Below are 17,142 nucleotides of genomic sequence, written 5' to 3' on the forward strand. Positions count from 1 at the left end.
TACAAGCAAGGCACATGATAGTCGAGATGCACTTAGCCAAACAAAATGCACTAGGCAATTGCGTCGTTTGCAAATAGGCAAGGCGCAGGGAACTAGACAGATGCGTATACTCAGACAGGCACGCTTTCAGGTGCGCAAGTGGATAGAGGAGCTTGCAGGCAACTAAAGGAACATTGGATGCTTGAGTGTGTGTTCTATGTCATATATGTCTTGGGCAGGAGTCTTTGGATGGTTGACACTTAGCACCAATCCATGGTCCCTTTATGCCTATAAATATGGAGGGTTGCTTTCAAGCCCACTCACATTTGTTGGAGTCTTTGGTGGAGTGTTGTTCGGAGCTAGGGAAAAAACTCTCAAGAAGCTTAACTTTCTTTTCTCCTTACTCTTTGAATGTTCTTTGTTTGTTCTTCATCTTTATTTAGATGGCTTGAGTTTGTAACTTTTGTTTGATTCTTAAGAGTAGGCATTCGTGTTTGATTTTCATGGGTAAGAGTACTTTGCATTTTTACTGTTTGTCTTGTAAAATAATGTTATATGCAAATTACTCAGTGTAGTGTCCAACTGGTTGCTTGATGAGGACTTTTACCATGATGTTTGGTTAGAATAATTTTTGTAATGAAGGTGTTTCTGAGCATGTTTACTTAATAGGATGTTTCACTGGTTCATTGTGAGTAGGGTTGGACATCTGATCCAATCCAACCTTTTTGTACTAATCCAATCCAATTAAATGTTGGATTATGAAAATCATCTTCCAATCCAATATCAAAATCCAATCCAATCCAATCCAATTATTTAATTGGATTTGTTCAGATTTTTAATTAGATTTCGGGTTTTAACCTGATTTTATTTTTCAAAATTGAGTTGAAACTTAATTTTTAATATTAACTTAAAAACATACAAAAAAAAATATCACTTAAAACTAAACAATACTATTCATTTAGGTTTAAACAACATAAAGTTATCAACTTTACAAGTTTAATCAAACTAAAAGCTTGAAGTAGTATTGAAAATCAACGATAAAGAGGAGAATAATTGCGTATTTTTTTAGTGATCCCTCCTCTAATACATAAGAGAAGACTAATAGCTACCAATAATAATGTATTAAAAGAAATGTAAATATATTTTTTAATATATATTATATGTAGATGGATCACATTAGTTTTTAATTGAATTTTGAGAGATTCATCGGCTGATCATTCCAATTAAAATCCAATTGTATTTGGATATGCAATTTTTTGTAACTGGAATGGATTTGATACTTGAAAATGGATTGGTTTAAAGCCTAGACACCAAAAACCTTCCACCTTGCCGCCTGGGCATCTTCAGAAGTTACATAAAAGATTACTTTCCTAATAAATAGTGTCATTTTGTCTTCAGTAACGGCTTTTGGGTCAGTTCACTAGGGTTGAATATATCTTTGTTGGTAGAGACAGTACAGAATCGCTTGCATTTCTGGGCTTATAGTATCCTAAATTCTAATGGGTGTGCTTGATATATATAGTGCTTCCTCTAATTGCTTCTTCAGAACCAATTCGAATCAAAGACCAATAGCACCAGGGTCTGCTTTTCTCGGGAACAAGAGCAGGGTCGTTTCCATGGCGTCCGTACAGCCTGTGGAGCAGCAAGTCAACGACGGCCAACAACAAGTCACTGGAGACTCTTTTATTCGATCCCATTTCAGAAAATTGTCTCCTTATCAGCCCATTTTGCCATTTGAGGTATTCCACAACAACCCCACTTCCTCTTGTTTCAGTCAGAGTATGCTGTGAATTAGTGTGGTAGTAACTTCTGAATGTGTTTGAGTGGCTCCATTACTGTTTAATCCGAACTATTACTTTTTTCTTAGTAAAACATGTAATTTCAGAAGCATCCGTATAGAACTAAGTTAGGATTCCTTTGCAAAACTAATCTTTTGAAATTGATTAAGAAGGCCTATTTTGGGTAGTGTTTCACATAGATGCATCCAATTAGTCTTTCTTAACCACGCTCGATCATGCTCTAACACCACACTCGAGCTATTTTGTGAAGTGTTTTTACTAACAGACTTTGTTACAAATTAACATTTCGAAATTCCTCGTAATTCCTCGATGAGTTATTTGACCTATATTTTGCCTCAAGTCCCACGACAAGTTTTTCTAGGCACCTGACAACGGTACTCTGGACTCTAATGTTTGGGCTGTCGGCAGTATGAAAACAGAAAGCTTTGGAGATAGAGTGAAGTGGGATAAGCGTTCTGCTTAAAGATGTTTTTGACTACGAATGTTGTAACAATAAGTACAAAACTGTGGATAGAATGAAGTTGGGGCTATAAGAGTATAACTTTTGTACATGTATTCCCTAATACATTTTTGAATAGTGGAGAGAACACTTCTTGTCGAAAATGTTTTGCAGTTATAATGGGGCAGCCGCCATCGTAGTGGAAGTCAGGTGGTATCCCTGGTACAAACAATCTGTAAGAGTTTTCCAATTGGAAATAGTGGCAGCGGCGTATAAGGCCCACTCGTTTAGATTGGTGGAAAATGGTTTTCTTATTCTGGAGTAGAGCACCTTGACATGAGAAAAGTGAATAGTGGTAAAACAGATACAGGATGTGGCCCTTAGTCCTTACGCAGCAGAAATATATCCTATGTTATTTAGAAAGGTGAAGTGGCTTGATGCTCTTGGAATTCTGTGCATTTTCGTTGCAGCTGGCTCTATGATGCCTCTGAATGATATTTAAGCTTAGTTTTGAGTGAGCTTGGGAAAGAACAAAGAACTACTTTCTTTTGCTAACAATATATAATTTCTTCCTTATAATTCCTTTTGCAGAATTGTCATTATGCAATGGATTTACTGATGAGTCAATTGTTTGTATGTTTGATTAAAATCAGACAATTTTCACTTAATGTGCTCGTCCTGGCAGTATATGATATCTATGCAAATTTATGCAGGTTTTATCATCCCAACTTGGAAGGAAGCCTGAAGATATAATCAAACTAGATGCAAATGAAAACCCATATGGTCCTCCCCCGGAGGCGAGTCATATATGCTATTGTACTTTCTTTCTCTATAAACAAAAATATATTTTGCTAGTGTTAAATTTAGTTGGGTTGTCCTTTTTTTCCCCTTCCAATTTTAATTTGCACAATTATGTGCATTGCATTATTGTACAACAATAAGCATTTTTCAATCTTCGTTATTCCCTGATTGCAATCTCAGATTGTTTGTAGGTTTTTGAGGCTTTGGGTTCTTTAAAATTTCCTTATATCTATCCTGACCCTGAAAGCCGTCGGCTACGTGCTGCTCTTGCTGAGGATTCGGGCCTTGAAGCTAATTACATACTTGTGGGATGTGGTGCAGATGAGTTAATTGATTTGATTATGCGGTGAGATAAAGAAATGTGTTCGTCGAGTTTCAATTATGCTGTTCTCAATGTGCATTGTCTACGTTATGAAGCAATCTAAATTTCCAAACTTTGCTCTGTTTTTGATTAAATGTTTTGCTGAAGATGCGTGCTTGATCCTGGTGACAAGATTGTAGACTGTCCTCCAACTTTTACCATGTATGAATTTGATGCTGCAGTTAATGCTGCAGGTGTCATCAAAGGTAATGAAGGCTTCCAATTTTTCTATATAAGAATTTTAGGATGTGAAGATCAGATTCTATCTGTTTTTAAGTAGCAATGTTGACAATAATTAAAAAATATGATGTTTTTATTGTTGCTTTATTTTCAATAAAATCTTTCCTCAACTGATTTTTTTATTTTACTACAGTTCCGAGGAAATCTGATTTTAGCCTGGATTTGGAACTCATTAAAGATGCAGTTGAACGGGAGAAACCCAAATGCATATTTCTAACATCTCCTAACAATCCAGATGGGAGGTAATTCCTATTGTTTCATATATTATTTTGACATGAATATCCTACATCTATTCTGTTATCATGTAATCTACCTGTATACCACTGATGTCTAACACAGTTAATTCAATGTTCCTTATGCCCCCCCTAAAAAATAAAATAAATAAATAATGTTCCTTATGGTTTTCAATAATGATCGTGACTTTAAGTTTCCCAGAATGACAACTTGTGAGCTAGATTCATTGCAAAATAATAAACAATCATCATTTTAAAATGACGTGGGTTCAAATGATGTGGTTTAAATAATGTTGCTTTTATTTGCTTGTACAATATCTTAGGATGGCCTGTGTATATATTTGCTGTTTATTTCATTTGGGATCTTGCTTTATCTTTGGTTTTTTTTTTCTAGTTTGTCAAATTTCTTATTTTTTTTAGTCTATTTAAATGTGCCTATTTTAGATAATTGGTAATTGTAGTAGGTAGTGACCTAGTTAAAGTATCCTCATTCTACTGTAATACATTTTCTCCTTTCCAATTTATTTATTTAAATGATTGAATGTTTCTATTATTATTATTCTTGTACGGCCCCCTGTAGGCTTTCTAGACTGTAACACAGATGATTTCCCATCATCTCTTTTTAATATATTCTTTTTATATATATATATACATCTATATTTATACATATGAAGTAACTGGTTTGGTTTCATGTTGTGTATGCGAATTGAGGTATCAACTTTCTCTTTTTATGACATTTTGGTTCTCATAAATTTGGTTTCTAGTCTATAAATTTGGTTGATATAATATGTTTACGCTATGATTTATCTATGACAGTATAATTAGTGATGATGATCTCTTGAAGATCCTCAAGCTTCCCGTGTTGGTGATCCTTGATGAAGCATACGTTGAGTTTTCCACAATTGAATCTAGGATGCAATGGGTGAAGAAGCATGAGAACTTAATTGTTCTTCGAACATTCAGCAAAAGAGCTGGTATCCTCAGTTTTTTATACATTGCATTTTCAAGCTTTGAAGGGCTCAGTAGTGCACTATTATTGGTACAATTGATTTCATTATTTAAAAGTTCAAAATGATTTAAATTAAAGAACATTGCTATTTTTAGAAAAAAAAAAGAAAAAATTGAATAGAAACAACACTTACTAAGATGGAGATAGTACAAGAAAAAGTGGTATGAACATACCACAAAACTAGTGACACAGAGAGATTAGAATTGTACTAGAAAACTCTTTTACAATGTAACCCAATTTTCTCCCCAAAAATTTATCTTATCCCATAAATACTCTACTGTGGTTTCATTATCCTCAAATATTCTGCTGTATCTCTCCAGCCAAATTGCCCAAAAAATAACTGCAACAGCAATTTTTCATAGTAAACATCCCGATTTATGATCCTTCAAAGTCTAATAAATATGTACAGTATTGAGGAAAACCCCACACCAAAAGGCAGTGCCTATTTAGAGATGCATTGTCAGGCTTTAGATGTAATCTTTTCTTGGCTTGGAAACTTGCATGGGCTCAAGTCAGGACCCCAGATGTGTAGTTTGTCCTGTGTTTATATATATATGTATACTTATTTCATGAAGAAGTTTTTATAACTCAAGTAAGGTATGTCTCTAAATATAAATTTATAGGTTTTGAGTTTACAAGTGAGTGTCTGTGTTGGTATAATTGCTTGATATACATCTTCATAGCTTATCCTTTTAGGTTATACATTTCATTGTAATGCTATGAAAGCTAAGCCTTTAAACATACCTTACTAACCTACTTGAAGTATTGTGACATTTAAATCAAACTTTACATTTTGTTGTTGTGATATTAGCATTTAATACAGCTTCACTCGTGTTGTCTTTATCTTTATCACATTATGATCAATTAGTTTTGTGCTAACTGTAAATTGGTTACACTAAAGAGGGTGTTAAGGAGTTGTAGTGATAGTAACAGTTAAAACAACTTAATTCGTGTTGACCTTATTGTCACATTATGATCAATTAGTTTTGTGCCAACTGTAAATTGGTTACACTAACAACAAAGGGTGTTAAGGGGATAGCTTTTTTGTAATAGTTGTCTTGTTGGTTATGGTAGCTAGTGATAATCCATTTCGAAACATGAGAAAGCCTTACTTTTGCTGTGAAATAAACTTCTCCTGCATGCACATAGATGTTGAACAATTTAAGTATAACTTAATATAGGATCTATAATCCAAGTACAAGTAATTATTTGCTTGTGGCAATTTCTAGGGTTAATTGGTTAAGTATATTGTACACCAACTCCAAACATAAGTAACCCAAGACAGTTAGCTCAAATAGTTTGCTTCCACAAGGTCTGAGGTACGAGTCCAGGAGGTATGTACATAGCAATTGCTATAGTTTCTTGGTCCCCAAATATTTTAGGGTTAGGGGGAGCCTAATTTCAAAACTTCAAATCTTAGTAAGTGCAATGGTATGGAGCATGTTCTTCTTACAATAAGCACTGGGTTCAAGTTGCTCTTACTGTGTTAAATGAGCATGCATGCGAGTGTGAGCTATACAGAGGCAGGACTTGTTGATTCACAATGTTTGAAGGATTGGAACATTATATAATTATTTGTAATGGATTCTTTTGATATAAATTTTCAGTTGAGTATAAAAACTTGTCACTTGTGCTTCATGACACATGTTGCAGGTCGATTGTTTCACCACTATTAGGTAGACCTATTATGCTGCAGTAATAATATACCCCTATATCAAAAAAAATTCTTTATTTTTGATCCTATAATAGTTCACGCCACGGATGTAGCGAATAAAAACTTAATTCATTCATCAATTTCTTGTATTTATTTTCTTTTTTTCAAACAAGGATTATAAAAAAAAGTTTGGATAAGTTTTATCCCCCTACATCGAAATATGTCTTTTTACATCTTGTTTCATGTTTCATGGATACTTGTGTCAACATTGTGGTTGATGCATGGTTGACTTGTCAGTTCAGTGTTGTTTCATGTTGTTTATAGTTTTGAGTGTTTCAGTTTCATTATCCTTTGTCAAATGGTTGACAGTCTCATGATGCAGGTTTAGCTGGATTACGGGTAGGATATGGTGCTTTTCCATTGAGCATTATTCAGTATCTTTGGAGAGCAAAACAACCCTACAACGTTTCTGTTGCTGCTGAAGTTTCTGCTTGTGCAGCATTGAAGAATCCTACCTATTTAGAGGTGGGTAATCTGTTGAATATAATAATATGGGTTGTGTGAGATATATATCAGAAGTGCTAAAGAGAAAAAGAGAGGAGAGAGGAGAGAGAAAAAGAGAGAATTCTAAGAGTTTTTCCATGCACGTTAGGAACGACCATGGTCTTTCCGGCCATGGTTGGCACCAAAATCCCACTGGTTTTGGGAAGAAAGAGGGCTACTACCCCACTGGTTTTGGCCTAAAAAAACAACCTGGATCCTTTGGTGACCAGGGGCAGCAAAGATATTGGAGCTTTCGTACCTTGTATAAGGTGTTTATGCTCACCTTATCAAACGACGGGGGCTTGGTTAGAATATGCCAGAGGACTCTATTATCGGGTTATGAAATAGCTATAACACTGGATGCAGCTTCATGGCTTATCGAACTGGACTCTATTATCGGGTTATGAAATAGCTATAACATTGGATACAGCTTCATGGCTTATCGAACTGCTGGAAGAACTGCAGAACAAGGAGGAGACGCAGAGGGTGAACTTCAAGAGATCTTTTCGAAACAATTCGAACAGCTGTTTTTTGGAGAGCTTTCAAAATAGCAGGGGGGGTGTTTATCAAGATATCGGTCCTGAAGAATAAAAGGATGTCCATGGTGATAATCCGGAGGAAAGACAAGCTAGGGTGTGGAACGAGGTTGCAAGGTGTCTTAGGGGGGTTCTAAAAAGACAAAGCATGCAGAAGAATGAGAAACAGGAATCGATTATGGAGGATAACGAGTCTGTCAGGAATGGAGCTTTGAAGCCTTCTTACGCGAACATAGTGAAACAGACAAAAGAAAAAACAAGAAACCAACCTGATGGCAGATATAACGATTCAGAGCATGGAGGAGGAATGAAGGCAATCGACGGGGGAATGAAGGCTATTGGCGGGAGGAGCAAATACATACAACAGAATCACCATCTAACAAATAAGAGCTTCCACAAAATAATACAGAATCGGGGCACTAATAAGCTAAGATATTGGGATTTCTTACCAATGGGGAATGAGAGTTTCAGACCAAGGAACAAGTTCCCGAGAGAGAGAATGAAACAGAAAAACTTTCACGAATTTTTTTACAAGCGGAAAACTGCGACAAGGACTGGAACAGGGCTCTAATAATGTTTAGAGATAATAGTAAGGTGGGATGGAGTGTTATTTTCTATAATCTCTCTCGGGAAACTAAGAGGAAATGGGTGGCTAGCCAAATGTATGATGATCGACTCATAATCTGGTGTAAGAATGAAGAAGAGATGGAGAGTTTGCTGAAGCTTCACAAGACTGTAATACTGGGTACGGGGGGCACGAAGGTCTCTTTTAGGAGATGGTCCATTGAAGAACAAAACAGAGATATTAAAATAGAATGCAGGAGGTCTTGGATTGGTGTTGAAGGACTGCCTCTGAATTTATGGAATATTAAGATCATGAGGAAAATTGGTGACATGTGTGGAGGATTGCTAGACGTGGAGAAGGATACAGCAGAAAAAACGTACTTACATCACTTGAGACTCAAGATGGAAGTGGATGAAGAGGGTTTTGTACCTAAAAATATTCGACTCCTGCATGAGGGTTCTGAATTTTCTTTAAAATTATTCAGACTTAATGATTGGGGCTATAGATTTCATGGCTTTCTCAACACAATATGGCAGGAAGAGGGAGATGTATTAGGAGTTGGGTTGAATGGCGACTCTGGTGGGGAAGAGGTCGTCGGAAAACAGGTTCTAGTACCGCCTGTAGGTGGAGCGGTTGTTGTCGGCGGCAAGGATTTTGGTGAGGAGAAGACCGAAGGGCTGTGGAGTGCAGAAATCGAAGGTGTAGGCGTAGATGTCGAGGTCGGGCTAGGAGAGACCCAGGAATTTGAGACGCAATCATTAAGCATAAAGGGGAGGCGACTATTCCCTGTAGAATCGGGTGGGGGAATCGAGGCGGTTTCAAACAAAGAGTTGCAATTTTGCACGACTCCAGAGAAACTCAGGGAGGAGAAGACGATTAGTCTCCACAGGGTTTTCAATCGCATTTATTGCTCACTCTTTTTAAAGGAACATGAGCCAGGTTTTATTTAAATTTAGATATAAACCAGAAAGATTTGGGCCAAAGGGACTCTGGGCTTGGTGGGCCTTTATTCACTTTTCTGGAATCTAGATAGGAGAGTTGGAGAATAGAGGAACGGACCCTTAGGGGAATGTATTCATTTAAAATGAATAAAGAACCAAGGTGGGAGATAAGGGGGAGCCAACGTGGCAGCAGGGAAAGGAAGCTTCATGTCGTTGATGTGTCAAATGTAGAGTGGTCCAATATTCCCCAATTAAGAATGGCTCAAAAAGAAAGGGAGCAGATGGATTTTGTGAGGGGTTTTTTTATTAACAGTTTCAGGAAAGTTAGTCCGAAGGCTAGGATAGCTTTTTCAAAGGCTGCAATAATTTATTGGTCTGAGTTTGTCAAGACAGCAAAGCAACAAAAGAATTCAGTCCTGTTAAAAGATGGAACAATGCTAGAAAACGAGGAGGAAAAGGTAGAAGGGCAGCTGATTGTTTATATAGAAGGAAAAAGAAAAGTAGTCCTAAGGGGTTATGATGAACCCAGAAATAATGAAAAATAATATGGAATGCAATATAGAAGAACTGGAAAGGATTGAAGATTTTCAAGAGGATGGCATGAATGATGACAGCTCGGAGGGGGTAGTTCAGAGGAGGAAGATGACTACTCTGTAATTCCTACAGAGAGAGTAGAAGAGATTTTACCAGATATGATAAAGCTATGGAGTAATGGAGATATGGAAGAGATGGGGGATAATATATCCTTGAAACACAGATCCTATAACGGACATATGAGTGGGGAATCAAGGAAAGAAAGTACTGAGAAAGGGAGATTGGAGCCAAGTCAGAGGCATGAGAATGATTGGAGTAAGGTATCTGAATCGTTGAGTGATTTGGGGATGACGGTGGTATTTCAGAAATCAAGGAGGAGTAGGGAACTGAAAAACTTGGCATGTAAAATAAATTATGATAACAAATCTAAGAAGAAAAGGGGGAAGGGGACTACAGATAAATGAAGATCTTGACATGGAATGTGAGGGGAAGTGGGGCAGCTGAGAAACGAAAGACTATTAAGGCTACGATATGCAAGATTAACCCGGATCTTATTGTGTTACAACAAGTTAAAAGGGAGATGGTGGACAGAAAATTTGTTGGAAGCATCTGGAGGTCTAGATTTAAAGCATGGTCTCTACTACCAGCCATGGGGAGATCAGAAGGGACTCTAATTGTATGGGATTCGAGAAAAATTAATGTGTTGGACTCTTTAGTAGGAGAGTTTTCTATATCGGTACTTATTGAAGCTGAGGGAAAGGAGCCTTGGTGGTTTTCAGGAGTCTATGGACCTAGTAGATACGGTGAGAGATCTGATTTTTGGGATGAGATAGCAGGACTAAGTGCTATATGTGGTGATAAATGGTGTTTAGGGGGTGATTTTAATGTAGTTAGAAGGCTGGAAGAGAAGTCAATAAGTAGAACCGTAACCAAAAGCATGAAGTTGTTTGATGATCTAATAAGACAGCTGAGACTTGTTGATCCCAAGCTGAATAATGGTCAATTTACATGGTCAGATTTTAAACAGCAACCAATTTGTTGTTGATTGGACAGATTCCTGTTTTCTAGCAGATGGAATGAGATATTCCCATTTGTTAGGCAAGAGGTACATGTTAGAATTTTCTCAGACCATAACCCGGTTGTTTTGGACTCCAACCCACCCAAGTGGGGGCCAAGTCCCTTCCGTTTTGACTATATGTGGCTGGAACACAGCTCTTTTAAGAAGGAATTTGCAATTTGGTGGAAGAATGCTAGAGCAAAAGGTTGGCCAGGTTACACCTTTATGGAAAGACTAAAAATAATTAAAGGGAAGGTGAAGGAGTGGAGTAATAAGGAATTCGGAAGCAAAAAGATTCTAAAACAAACATTAGAAAGGAGAATCTCTGAGCTGGATAGATTGGAAGGAAGTGACTGCTAAAGCTTACAATTAATGGAAGAAAGGAGATCACTTAAGAAGGAATGGCAACAATTGCTTTTCAAAGAAGAGAGAGGAATTTGGCTGAAAGCTAAATGCAAGTGGGCTAAAGATGGGGATGCAAATTCCAAGTTTTTCCGTCGTTTGCTAAATGCCAGAAAGGCCAAAAACTTCATTTCTAGAATTGAAAGGGTGGATGGAGTAATATTGGAAAAAGAGAACGAAATAGTAGATGAAATCACTTCTTTTTACAAAAATTTGTATAGATCAGGACACTGAGAAGTGATAGGAATTGAGGGAATTGAGTGGAAGGCAGTCCCGGACTTCCTAGCTTCACATCTGGAAAGACCGTTTGAAGAAGAGGAAGTGAAAAAGGCAGTGTTTGAATGTGATGGGGACAAAGCTCCAGGTCCAGATGGCTTCTCAATGGCAATGTACCAGAGGAATTGGGATATCTTAAAAGGGGATGTGATGAGGGTGTTTAAAAGGTTTTCAGAAGACGGTATTATCCAAGGGAATATGAACGAGACGTACATTTGCCTTATCCCCAAAAAACTGAATAGCTTTAAGGTGAAGGATTATAGGCCGATAAGCCTAATTACAAGTTTGTACAAGATAATTTCCAAAGTACTGGCTATCAGGCTATGAGGGGTATTGGATGACACTATTTCTGAAACTCAGTCTGCTTTCGTGGAAAATAGACAGATTTTAGATTCGGTATTGGTGGCAAACGAGGCGGTGGAGGAATATAGAAGCAAAGGAATAAGTGGTATAGTTTTCAAAATAGATTTTGAGAAAGCCTATGACTATGTTGATTGGGAATTTTTAGACATGGTACTAGCAAAGAAAGGATTTGGCCATAAATGGAGGAAGTGGATAAAAGGTTGTGTATCCTCAGCATCTTACTCTATATTTATAAATGGAAGACTGAGAGGGAAGATCTATGGGGAAAGGGGTCTAAGGCAAGTGGATCCGTTATCACCTTTTCTATTCAATTTGGTAGTGGACGTACTTGGAAGGATGGTAGACAAAGCTATTGAGTCCTCTTTTTATAATGGATTTCTTGTGGGGAGGGAAAAGGTATTGGTAAGTCATTTACAATTTGTGGATGATACGATATTCTTCATTAAAGATGAAGGTTCAGTTCAAAAGTTACTTGATATTCTAAAGACTTTTTGCTCTGCATCTGGGATGAAAATCAACATGAGTAAAAGTCAAATTTTGGGTTTGAACATGGAGGAGGAGGTGGTTGATTCTCTGGCGAGATCGGTAGGGTGTGAAGTGGGTCAGTGGCCCTTGAAGTACTTAGGGCTGCCTTTGGGGGGGAATCCTAAGAAACAAGCGTTTTGGGATCCAGTTGTAGCAAAATTTGCGAAAAGATTAGATGGGTGGAATGGTGCGTATTTGTCTCGAGGGGGTAGATTAACTATTATTCAATCTGTGTTATCATCCCTACCAACATACTTCCTTTCATTGTTTAGAGCACCCAAAATTGTTATCATCGTCCTTGAAAAGATGACGAGGGATTTCCTTTGGGAAGGGGGTGATCTGGGTGGGGGTGAGTATCTGGTGGCTTGGGAAAAGGTGTGTAAACCCCTTTTTCTAGGAGGGTTAGGTATTGGGCAGTTGGAAGCAAGAAACAAGGCTTTTTTGATGAAGTGGTTGTGGCGATTCCCGTTGGAAGAGAAGACCCTTTGGCATAAGGTGATCAAAAGTAGATACGGGAGAGTTGATAACTTCTGGGATACGAAAAGAGGGGATTCTCTGTCGTTTAGAGGACCATGGAAGAGTATTGCAGCAATGTATGATGTATTCCTGACTAGGGTCCGGTTCAAGGTTGGTAATGGGAATAGAATCAGATTTTGGGAGGATGCTTGGGTGGGAGATGAACCCTTTATGAGACTATTCCCTGATCTTCTGCAGATTTCTAATGGGAGACAAAAAAGTGTAAAAGAAATGGTGGGTGGGGGAGAAGGCTGGTCAAGTTCTAACTCTGGATGAGACTTTCAGTTCAGAAGACACTTGAGAGATAGGGAGGTCCCTCATTTAGTAGGCCTGCTTCAGCTTCTTGAACAGAAATCAATTCTTGATGTGGTGGATGACTCTAGAATTTGGTCTCCTGAGTCTAATGGTATTTTTTCTTGTAAAAGTGCCTTTCAAAGTTTAGTTTCAGACCAGTATACAACACAAGGAAATTGGGCTAAGTCGCTGTGGAAATGTTGTGCTCCATCTAGAATCAAAGTGTTTGGTTGGTTGTTAGCTTTGCAAAAGGTAAATGTTCAGGAGGTAATGCAAAAGAGAAGGCCTTACCAGATGTTGTCTCCGGGCTGGTGCGTATGCTGCAAGAATGCTGATGAATCTCTTTCACATCTATTTCTTGAGTGTCCATTTAGCCAATGTCTATGGAATAGATTACTGAGAGAATTTGGATTAAGTTGGTGCATGCCAAAGAATTGTGCTGAGCTCTTGTCTTGTAAGATAGATGGGGGGAAGAGGTCTGCTAGAATATGGACAGCTACAGTAATGGCTATCTTTTGGGCAGTATGGCTAGAAAGGAATGGCAGAATTTTTGACAACATAGAAAAGAAGAGTGAAGAGGTGTGGGATAAAGTTAAATTTTGGGTTGCAACATGGGTCTATAGGACAAAATACTTTGAAAATCTTTCATTTCAAGATGTTCACAGAGACTGGGGCTGTATTTTGTCCTAGGAAATTTCCCAAGATTAGAATCTGATCTGATCTATGACTTGTACTTATTTTCTATGTATTGGTTTTTTTCTGTAATGGTCCTATGGTTTTCCTCCGCTTTAAGTGAGGGTCTTTAATGAAATTTGGGGGTCAATCACTGATTGACCTTGTCTCTTTTCAAAAAAAAAAAAAAAAAAAATATGGGTTGTGTGAGATAAGGTAATAACTGATGAGTACTTGCTTATTTCTTCCAGAATGTGAAAGATGCTTTGCTAAAAGAACGAGAGAGGCTGTACAACCTTCTCAAAGACGTGCCTTTTCTAAACCCATTTCCAAGCCATTCTAATTTCATTCTCTGCAAGGTTACACCTGGGATGGATGCGAAGAAGCTAAAGGTACAGTATATATTAAAATCTAGACACATCTACACAACCACAACAACATGCACATGCCCTCAAATGTTTATATGCAATAGAAGACACAAACATGCCATGCAATCGAAGGCATGTAACAGAGAAATGGAAAAAATTATGTACATTTGCTTTTATTTGAGCTATGTAGTTTTCCTTTTTTAGGACATAAACTTTTCCTAATAAAGAAAACTGAGACATGAAAGAGAGGAGAAGAAAAACATACTATACACCAGTGGACAAAGTATGTTTGTCCAACTAAGCAAAATCAAAGAAAATGAATATGGTTATATTCTTTTCCTCAGCCATCAAAGTCGAGAGAGAAGTTAAAACTTGTGTCTTTCTCAGAAGACAACACATCCATTTACATGCGGGTTTAAGTTTCGGGTAGGATAACGGTATAGTTTTTAATACCCCATGTACTATATATGGGTGGGGTAAAGGTATACTAAGGTATACCTTACCTCATTGCCCTGCTTCTCTACTTGATTAGTGTCTACATACTAAGAATTAAAATATGTTATTTTACAGACTAACACAAATATTGCATATTTTTATTATGCAAAAAAATATAATTATTTCGTAAAACAAATATGTTTAGTCAAAAAACAGCCAAAAAACAGTTCGGGCCCCTCAAAGAAGAAGACGATTAGGAGAATGATGAAGTTTCTGGGTGTTGAGTTACACTGGGTTTACTTCCACCATAATTTGATCAGCAAATCAATCTCATCTTTGATTCAAACTTTATCTGATGTTCACGGCTTACCATAATTTCACTCTTGAACTAAAAATTTGATATTCTGAGCATAATTATTTGTTAATGATTATAGTTATTTTTTGTTTAGTTCTCTTAAATAAATGGACTTATGGTTAGGCAGTAGCTCTTTCTACTATTGTTTTGCATACATAGGCTTATTTTTGCGAGTTATTCCTCTTCTATATCATGAGAAATATGTCTAAAATGATTTATATTCGGTGTTTGCTGCGTTATAACTGCAATACTCGTACCTTTAGCAATGACAAATTAATTTGAATGCAGGAGGACCTTGCAAAAATGGGAGTGATGATCCGTCATTACAATAGCAAAGAACTAAAGGGTTTTGTTCGTGTATCTGTTGGGAAGCCTGAACACAGTGATATTCTGATGGAATGCCTCAGACGGTTCTATTAATCCCAGTTTAAAGCTTTAAGATTTGTTTTCTTTTCCTTTTCTCGAATGAAGAGCCAGAGCCTTCGTTGAAATTAAACAATTTGAATTACTGTTTCAAAAGGGTAAAGAAGTTTTCATTAAAATTGAACCATGTTTGTGGATGGTTACTGTACTACTACTTTGGTAGAAGTTGGGTTATATATGCTCACAAATATTGGTCTCAATTTGTCTAATTTAGTGAAATTGGTTAAATCAAGAATTAAACAAAACCAAACAACTAGGTGCTTTCAAGTATGAAATGGACCAATTGGTGAAGGACCATTATTGTTATTTTCTTTCAAATATTATTATATTTCTGAGGGTAAAGAAGTTTTCATTAAAATTGACCCATGTTTGTGGATGGTTTCCGTACTACTACTTTGGTAGAAGTTGGGTTATATGTGCTCACAAATATTGTTCTCAATTTGTCTAATTTAGTGAAATTTGTTAAATCAAGAATTAAACAAAACCAAACAACTAGGTGCTTTCAAGTATGAAATGGACCAATTGGTGAAGGACCATTATAGTTATTGTTTTCTTTCCAATATTATTATATTTTATTGGATGGTGTGTTTTGAGAAATTACTTTTTGAATTATGTGTTATGTAGACTCCTAAATAAAATTTTGATGAAGAAAAATTGAATATGATAACACAGATATTAGACAAAATGATTGCGCTTTTGTTTTGAATAATTTGTCAAAACACAAAGTCCAAACAGGTAATAAGAAAAAATATAGGGTCCAAAAATGTACATTATTGTTGACCCACGATTTGGCAAACGACACAGAGTCAAATATACGACAAATGAAAAAACGACAAGTAAGAAAGATAATCTAATAGAAGAGAAGAAAATACCAAGAATTTATAGTAGTTCGGTCCCAAACGATGGTAATGATCTACGTCCACTTAGTGTCATTATTAAAATTGAATCTCAAAGCAGTGATCAAAGAACTAGGGTTCTTGAGTTTCACAAACCTTGGGAGAAATACAATAAAACAATGGATAATTGCACTATATCTCCCTCTTTTTCTCTATCTTAGTGAAATGATTCAGGGATCAAAAGTCCATTCCTTGAGCTATTTCATGTATATTTATAGGCTCAAGGAGGGTTACATGTGCCAACGTGCCCTATCTTTCCTTTATAATCGCGTATCAAGATAATAATGAAGAAATATTCCATGCAATTATTATAAGATTACAGTTTAAGAAGGAAATAAATCAGGTTATATGACCAACCTGGTCATATCTAAAAGTTAACCCCTGGCGAAGCGATGTGCTTTTGGTCGATAGTCGAGCAGTACTTCTGCCACGTGTCAACTACGTAGGAGAAATCCTTGCCACGTCATCAGTAGCCGTTTTTAGGGTAAACATTTGCCCCCCAAGTTTATTTATTGCGACCAACAATAATTAAACTTAGGAAACGGACTCTTCGAATACCCCACGAAATCTGTCAGAGCCGCCCATGCTTTCTCGAAAAAAGGTGATCAATCATGTCCAATCAAGTCTTTTTCAGTTTCCCAATAACTTGTCTGATGGCTATCACACTTCCCCACGCCTTGAATAGTTACCCTTTATGATTACCTTGGTAACCGCTCCTCGGCTAATATAAATAACCCTTAAGAATCAGTTTTTTACTTTTTACGTTTTAACTTTATCTTCAAGAAAACCGAAGAACCAGGAGCTACATTCCCGGGAACATAGAAACTCACACGGATCACGAAGCTCTTGCCCAGCTGAATCAACTTAGTGTCCCAGAACTTTACTCCATCTTTCATACAAGTACGTTTCTTCAAACCTTTCAGTTG

General features: G+C 37.0%; 1 protein-coding gene across 1 annotated transcript; it reads left to right on the plus strand.

The window, feature by feature from the left end:
* Nucleotides 1-1,198: 1,198 nt before the first annotated feature.
* LOC133777428 (histidinol-phosphate aminotransferase, chloroplastic-like) lies at nucleotides 1,199-15,520 on the plus strand. Its single transcript, XM_062216995.1, has 9 exons — nucleotides 1,199-1,718; nucleotides 2,931-3,014; nucleotides 3,210-3,364; nucleotides 3,488-3,585; nucleotides 3,753-3,861; nucleotides 4,669-4,826; nucleotides 6,898-7,040; nucleotides 13,991-14,131; nucleotides 15,186-15,520. The coding sequence occupies exons 1-9, from the start codon at nucleotides 1,479-1,481 to the stop codon at nucleotides 15,315-15,317; spliced, it is 1,260 nt and encodes a 419-aa protein (XP_062072979.1). The 5' UTR covers nucleotides 1,199-1,478; the 3' UTR covers nucleotides 15,318-15,520.
* Nucleotides 15,521-17,142: the final 1,622 nt, after the last annotated feature.

The sequence above is a fragment of the Humulus lupulus genome, chromosome 5 (genome assembly GCF_963169125.1).
Source record: "Humulus lupulus chromosome 5, drHumLupu1.1, whole genome shotgun sequence".
Classification (NCBI taxonomy): Eukaryota; Viridiplantae; Streptophyta; class Magnoliopsida; order Rosales; family Cannabaceae; genus Humulus; species Humulus lupulus.